Consider the following 7,500-nt stretch of genomic DNA (forward strand, 5'->3'; position numbering starts at 1 on the left):
AGTGATGCTCCGGCTGATCCCAAATCAACGAATGCTTATGCTGAAACAACTTTGCGTAGGCAAAGCTGCCCATCAGACCATTACACAACACAACTGTAGTCATGTCATACAGTACAGTACATTGTGTCATTTCTGTTTGGAGGTGTATAGTTACCGGAAAAATGTTCCACCACTGTTCTTTCATCATGCACTTCTGTACAATCAAGAATGAAGCGATTCTCTTTGACCAACATTGTGCAAAATAATAATAATATATAATTTTTTAATTCACATGTTTCTAATTGCAGTTTGCATTACATTGAGCACAGACCCCACTGCTGTTACTGCACATGATGGTGCACTGCAAAAACAGCAATAATTTCACATAACACAGTTTGCTGCACAACCATGCACATCTTCTGTCTGCTAGGTTTTAAACAACTGTAAGGCCCAAGACTCTTTCTTGTGACATCTTAGATCTATTTTTTTCTCTTAGTTATCTCTTGTCCACCATATTGACTACTAATATGTAGGTTTTTCATCTTTATTATTGCCTGAATTTGGCAAGTAGCACTTAGAGCTGCAGAACCCAATTAAGTCATCAGAAAGTAACTACTCCTCAGTTCAGTTCTATTTCATGCCTTCATAGAAGCAAACTCACCCATACACACACGCTTGAAGACAGTTTAATCTGTATGTAAACATATTTATTTGATGTAGAATCGTAATGAGATATTAATTTAATACATCATAACAGTAGTAATAATAATAATGTAATAATGATGTAATATAACGTAGGCCAGTTGAAGGGCATCTGAGCAGTTGAAGGACAGTAGATGTTGCTTGACAGTAGATGTCTCTTGGCTGTCCACAATGACCTGTCCTGCTCCCCGTGCTCTACCAGCCTGTCCACGTTCACAAAGCCCAGCCACCCTGGAGCATTAACAATATATTGATTAAGAGAGAGAGTAATTATAATTCTGATTATAATTATTTTAGTTATTGTCAATTGTTATTGTTTTTATATTTGTATTATAGCCTATTCTTGGTAAAGTGCCAATTGAATACTATGGTTGGTCACTCAACGATGATGACATTTGACAAAGATTATCTTAGGCTTACTATAATTAGAGGTGTTCCCATGATCATTTGCTAGGTCAAGCAATCAGGTGGTCAAGGCCCCATTCAGCTGGGAAATGCTAACTGGAGCCAGGGCCAGCTGTGACAACAACAAGAACAACACTTTAGTCAAACATGCAGCAACATTAAACATATTTTCTCAGCATCAGTTTACACAATTTAAAGACAATTAATAACAATGGCCGATGATCAAAGTGCTGGTTTCCTGTACATGGGTTGAGCCTAGTTCTACACTGCAAGATAACTTCAATGAAGATCTCTGTTGAAAATATAGTTGTACTTGGTACAACTGAAACATTTTACTTACAGTATATGATGGGCATGTTGCTGCAAAGCACAGGACCATCTTGCTCGGTCATTTCCCGCCACATCTGGCCATAGGCCACAACCCAGCCTTTTAGAAAGAAATTGAAAAGGTTACCTGTTGACATGAATAAGCAGTTTATGGTCTATCTATGCTATCCCCTAAACGCTAAACTGTGGGCATAAGTTAACAGTGTGAGGTCTGTGCTATTTGCGTTCTTACTTGCTGGTTCACCAGGCTGCACATCCTCTTTGGCCTCAGTCTCCTCCATATTTGCCCTCTCACTGACTGGTCCCTCCTTGTTCGCTGATGCCCTCTGCTCCTCCATCAGGTGGTCAAGGGCCCATTCAGCTGGGAAATGGTCTCTGGAACCAGAACCGGCTGTGACAACAACAACAGTTGAGCCAAACATTCGACATGGACGCATTTTGTCAATATCAACGTCAGAGTCAATTTAAGCAATTTAAGGACCTTTAATAACAGTGGCAGATGACCAAAATGCTGGTTTCCTGTATATGGATTGAGCCTAGTTCTACACTACAAGACAACTTCAATGAAGATCTCTATTTAAAATATAACGTAATAACGTAATAACGAAAAACATTTACTTACAGTGTATGATGGGCACGTTGCTGCAAAGCACAGGGCCATCTTGCTCGGTCATTTCCCGCCACATCTGGCCGTAGCCCATAACCCAGCCTATTAGAAAAGGTTTAAAAATGGTTAACTGTGGGTCCCAATAAGCAGTTTATGGTCAATGCTATGCCAGTAAAAGCTAAACTGTGGGCATAGGTTTGTAGTTTGAGGTCTATGAAATGTGCATTCTTACTGGCTGGCTCAGCAGGCTGAAGAACTGGTTCATCAGGCTGAAGATCCTCCTCAACCAGAGTATTCTCCACGTTCACCTTCTCACTGGCTGCTTCAGTAGGCCGAAGATCCTTTCTTGCCTGAGTGTCCTCCGTGTTCATGTCATTCATGTTGTTTTGTCCCCAGCCTCTCTGGGGCACCCAGTATGGCTTACGCCTCACTCTAAAAGCCCGTACATGAGACTTCAGTCTTTCCTTGAGTTCTCCTGGAGCTCCAACTTCCTGCACCCTTCTCTCAGCAGTGTCCACGTTAGCCATTTTAACGTTAGCTGAGCGGTTTCTCTTGGGCAACCTGGTGTTCAGCCCAGATGACAGTTGTTTCTTCAGGTTTCTCTCTTTCTCTGACTTGATCTTGGCCACGGCAGAGTGCAACAGATCCTATAATTCTTGGTCGTCTGTCGGGTTCTCCTTGGTCTGAGCCGGTCTCGGATGGAGTTGAAGATGGCTCTCATGGCTTCCATGAAGCAGCCACGTTCTCCTCTCAACTCTCCTCTCACCTCCATCTTCAAATAGGCTTCTATTTGATCTAAAGATGTTTAAAATAGACTCCTCTTTAGTCCTTTTGTAGTAATAGATGAGGAAACAATATTAACAATATCAAACAATTATGAAAACAGATGATTGATGAATAAGTGCAGAATCGCCAGCAGAAAGATCTCTCTCAATGTTATCTCTGGTGTTGCCAGGTCAGACTGACTTGACTTCTCCCTCAGTGTTCTACTTTGCGCTACTTAGAATGTTCAGAAGATTCCAAATGTTGATGCCGGCAGAGTTCTAGAACACTAGTTGTAATCATTTCAATCCACACATTCAAGATTTCAAGATTTGACCCAAAGTGCTTTACAATGAAATAACAATAATAACGACAGCAAAAATATAATAATACAATACAAAATGCCTTCATATGATGAGATAAAACAATAATAATCATAATAAATTATTATTACTAATTTGCTTAACTAAACAACTTTTTAAAAACTTAGCTACTGTAATGTGCATATTCTGTAAGTCGCTTTGGACAAAAGCATCTGCTAAATTCAATGGCAATAACCATAACCATAATCCATACAGCCTATTCAGCCTCTCAATGGACCGGTCAATGGACTTGCTTGTGTGGAATGTAGATACATTGGGCCAGTTGTGTGTGTGTGTACATCTGAGAGAGCGCATGCACATTTGTTTGTGTGTGTACTGTGTGAGGAGCAGAGAGGCTGGACTGGTGGAGGAGGTGTGTTTGACCTGTAAGACGTGTCTCCAGCTTCCTCAAGGTCCTGTCTCTCCCTATCAGCCTCCTCTCTCCTCTAACTCCTCTGTGCCCCGAGCTCTTGGCCGGCTTCATTCTCGGGGAATTTCCACACTGAGAGCCTCATCCATCCTGCTCTGCCCCCCGTGCACCACCTCCGGCTCTTCCTCTAAGGACACGGCAAACATTTGGCAGGGCTTAATCAAGATTTATCACAGCCTAATATTTTAATACGCGGCCGCTCTTCCAGACTGTCTCTCGGTGGCTAAAGAGGTGTGTGAACCAGGCACCTCTACAAGTACAACAGACAGCACACATACAGTACGTGCAGAAATACAGCACACATACGGAAATGCACACACATAACATGCACACACACACACACACACACACACACACTCGTATAAATACACACACACATACACGTCAACACACACTCATGCTGGATTTTTTCTCACACCACAGGGAAGCACATCAATAACCGCTGCTACAAACAGCGTGCACATGAGCCAACAGCCGAGGAGCACCCAGCCAGCCACCCACCCACCCATCGGTGCTCTCTCTCTCTCTCTCTCTCTCTCTCTCTCTCTCTCTCTCTCTCTCTCTCTCTCTCTCTCTCTCTCTCTCTCTCTCTCTCTCTCTCTCTCTCTGCGCTCCCCGGTGCAGAATGTAGGGCGCGGAGTGATTTAGTGAGGCGCGCGGCCGCGGAACTCAATTTAACCCTGTAATTAAAGCTGGGGCCGCTCAAGGAGCCCGTCCTCCTGGCAACCGCTCGGCAGAAAGCAGCACCATCTCCATAAAGAGATTAGAACAGAGAGAGAGAGAGAGAGAGAGAGAGGGGAGAGAGAGGGAGAGCTGTAGCCAAAGCCAACAGCACCAGCTGAATGTTTTGCTGTGGCTGCAAACAGACATAGGGAGTGTGCGAGAGAGAGAGAGAGAGAGAGAGAGAGAGGGAGGGAGGGAGAGAGAGAGAGAGAGAGGGGAAAGGAGTGAGAGAAAAGAAATAATCTCTTTATGCCATGACAGGTCTAATTTCTCCTGGTGCAAATCAAATAGCCAGCTTCCCACTCCCCTCTTCCCCTCTCGCTCGCATTCTCTCCATCTCTCCCTCTCTCTATCCCTCCCTCTCTCTCTCTCTCTTATTATCCATCCTTCTAAGTGGACTTTTAGGGGCAGGGAGACTGGGGTCTCGGATTGGGGTCCCGACTGCTAGCCTCTCCTGGTGACCCCCTGGTGCGGCCCCTCTGATTGAGCTGGCGTTCACAGCCCCCTGAGAAGGTGGAGGGACACATACAGTATACAGTACACGCGGGACACTAACACAGTCACCCACCTCACCAATGACATCCCAAAGCATGCTTCTCTCCATCCCTCTCCCTCTCTCTCTCTCTCCCTGTCTCCATCCCTCTCTCTCTGCCTCTCCCTCTCTCTCTCCCACTCTCCATCCCTTTCCCTCTCTCTCTCTCTCTCCCTCTCTCCATCCCTCTCTCTCTGCCTCTCCCTCTCTCTCTCCCCCTCTCTCCATCCCTTTCCCTCCCTCTCTCTCTCCCCCTCTCTCCATCCCTCTCCCTCCTATCCATCCCTCTCTCTCTCTCTCCTCTCTCTCTCTGTCTGAGACCAATCCCTTTCATGCAGATGCTGGGTGCATGCAGTAGAGCCTCTAATTGTCTAATTGGATTATATTAATTAGAGGACCTGGCCGCCCTCTCGCCCTGAGCACAGAAGGGTGTGTGTGTGTGTGTGTGTGTGGGTGTGTGTGTGTTTCTCTCTGTGTGTGTGTGTGTGTGTGTGTGTGTGTGTGTCTGTGTGTGTGTGTGTGTGTGTGTGTGTCTGTGTGTGTGTGTGTGTGTGTGTGTGTGTGTGTGTGTGTGTGTGTGGAGGATGACTCAGGCTCCTCTGTGGCCCCATCTTTAATCAGAGCCACTGGCTTCTGCAGGAGCCCAGCAACTTATCTTCATCACATGCACACACACACACACACACACACACACACACACACACACACACACACACACACACAGTGAGGGCCCCGGGCTCTGGTGTGTGTGTGTGTGAGGGGCAGTTTGGATCAGATGAACTCCCCAGATAGGCGCCTCTGAGCCTGCTCTAATTCCCTCCTCTCTCTCTCAGCGTGCCGGCCCCTCCATCCCTCTCCGTCCAGTTACCGCCCTCAGCAGAGACCGCCGGAAACAAAACAAAAAATGGACAGAAAAAAGAGAGAAAAGAAAAGAAAAGAAAAGAACTATTAGTACTACAAAAAAAGAGAAAACAGATCGCTGTGTGGAGAGGGCACCAACGCCAGCGTGAACCTCTGAATCTTTCATCTGTCTCACAGGCCGGCCGTGTCCAAGCCTGTGATCTGCTGGCTGTTTAAGTTGAGGGCGGATAGCAGGGGCTAGTCTCCTGCCTTCTCCTCACGTTGAGTAGCCACTGCTGAAATGGGGAGCAGGTGAAAACTCCTCTCGTCCATTGTGAGGGCATGATTGTGTGTGTGTGTGTGTGTGTGTGTGTGTGTGTGTGTGTGTGTGTGTGTGTGTGTGTGTGTGTGTGTGTGTGTGTGTTATGTGTCTGTGTGTGTGTGTGTGTGTCTGTGTCTGTGTCTGTGTGTGTATGTGTGTGGCTGGCAGCACACTGGGTGAATGGGAGGAGAGGGCAGGTTTGTTTGAGAGAGTGGTGTGTGCGCCGTGCTGTCATGGGAACCTCATCACAGCCCTCAGCCGTAGCTCAGGGCCAAATAGGGGAGAAGATGATCATGAGTCAAAGAGTACATGAAGAGTGGAGACGGAAAGTGCCGGAATAGCCCGGCTGACAGGTGCTGATTTGGGGCTTGAACTGGAGAAGCTTCAGGTTGTGTTGAGCGCAAAGCAAATGAGAGAGTGTGACAAGACTAGATAGTAATAGTGTTTCTTGTCAGTTTTTTGTTTAATTCATAGTTTTGAGTACAACAGGGGAAAGTCATATAACTGTGGCATGAAGTGCGGCCTTGTCTGGAGGCAGATGATTTTCAGGTGCCAAAGCGAACAGAAGAGTGTGAGTTCTCGTCTTTCAATTTGCTGCGGCGTCGCCTCTCCCACTGCTCTCGATCTGACCCTCATCACGGTCATCCATCTCTTCATCACATCACTGCTGCCTCTCACTCGATGGACACAGATGACAGCCCCCCTCTGCTCCCTGACCGCCTGATTCCCCATCTGTCTTCTAACCAGTCTCCATCTCAGGGAATTTGTTTCAAACTTGAGTGCCTCTCTTAGTGACTGTTGTCTCTCTCAGTCTGTCCCCTCATTCACTTCCCTCTTCATTTTCTCCCTGTCTCTCTGTCTCACTCTGTCTATCTATCTATTCATTTTTTCTGTATCTATTTTTTAAACCCGCTCCCTCTCTCTCTACAGTATCTCCCACACACACTCTCTCTCTCTCAATCTCTCTGTCTCTCTTTCTCCATCTTTCTATCTATCTATTTATCTATCTATCTATCTATCCCTATCTATCTCTATCTATTTTTTAATCCATCCATCTCTTTCTCTCTCCATCTCTCTCTCCTACAGGTAGGGTCACTCCATGTCCTGCTCCTCGTCCCGTCAGCGTGTCCCGGCCCCTGTCTCGTGCGGCTCAGGAGATCCTGGAGGTGCAGAGCGTGGAGCAGGAGGCGCCGTGCGACGGCGAGGAGCACGAGGAGGAGGAGGAGGAGGATGACCGTCAGGCTCTGGCCAGTCTAGAGGAGGAGTTCAGACAGATGAGCGCACAGCCAGGTGAATGCAGCACACACGTTCTGTAATTAATGTCACATCACACGCACTTCTCTGCAGCTCATCTTGTTATGCCACAGCAGCAACATCAGCGATGACGTTCAGTTACTGATGAGAACATGCTTGGGTAGATAGAAGCCTTCCACCTCTGCTGTAAGGACAGGATCTCTTGACTTCCTGTATGAATAGTAAACGAGATGTTTATCTGGGTCAGAGGTTCTC

General features: G+C 46.6%; 2 protein-coding genes across 8 annotated transcripts in view; one reads left to right on the top strand and one right to left on the bottom strand.

Moving 5' to 3' along the window:
• The window catches only part of zbbx (zinc finger, B-box domain containing), a 49,056-nt gene that overhangs the window by 38,837 nt on the left and 2,719 nt on the right, over positions 1 to 7,500 (top strand). The window contains exon 15 of the mRNA XM_042064610.1: positions 7,078 to 7,281. Coding sequence (XP_041920544.1) covers positions 7,078 to 7,281 — 204 coding nt within the window. The remainder of the gene's footprint in view (positions 1 to 7,077; positions 7,282 to 7,500) is intronic.
• Positions 270 to 3,104, bottom strand: LOC121683545. Of its 7 annotated transcripts, none has more exons than XM_042063187.1 (6): positions 2,253 to 3,104; positions 2,036 to 2,122; positions 1,658 to 1,804; positions 1,427 to 1,513; positions 1,102 to 1,198; positions 270 to 912 (listed from the first exon to the last, which is right to left on the bottom strand). In XM_042063187.1, the coding sequence occupies exons 1-5, from the start codon at positions 2,545 to 2,547 to the stop codon at positions 1,179 to 1,181; spliced, it is 636 nt and encodes a 211-aa protein (XP_041919121.1). In that variant the 5' UTR covers positions 2,548 to 3,104; the 3' UTR covers positions 270 to 912; positions 1,102 to 1,178. The 7 variants fall into 7 exon arrangements, with proteins under 7 accessions (XP_041919121.1, XP_041919120.1, XP_041919118.1 ...); XM_042063186.1 differs by having other exon boundaries at positions 1,646 to 1,804; XM_042063184.1 differs by having other exon boundaries at positions 1,427 to 1,540; positions 1,646 to 1,804.

Source organism: Alosa sapidissima, chromosome 15 (genome assembly GCF_018492685.1).
Source record: "Alosa sapidissima isolate fAloSap1 chromosome 15, fAloSap1.pri, whole genome shotgun sequence".
NCBI classification, from domain to species: Eukaryota; Metazoa; Chordata; class Actinopteri; order Clupeiformes; family Clupeidae; genus Alosa; species Alosa sapidissima.

Bases quoted from the DNA above. Each gene is read 5' to 3' on its own strand.
- LOC121683545 (XM_042063181.1), bottom strand. From the start codon at position 2,547: ATGGCTAACGTGGACACTGCTGAGAGAAGGGTGCAGGAAGTTGGAGCT. The intron at 1,541-1,645 runs GTAAGAACGCAA...TCATGTCAACAG, and splicing joins GCAGCCTGGTGAACCAGCAA to GTAACCTTTTCAATTTCTTT. The intron at 913-1,426 runs GTAAGTAAAATG...TTAATGCTCCAG, and splicing joins CAACATGCCCATCATATACT to GGTGGCTGGGCTTTGTGAAC.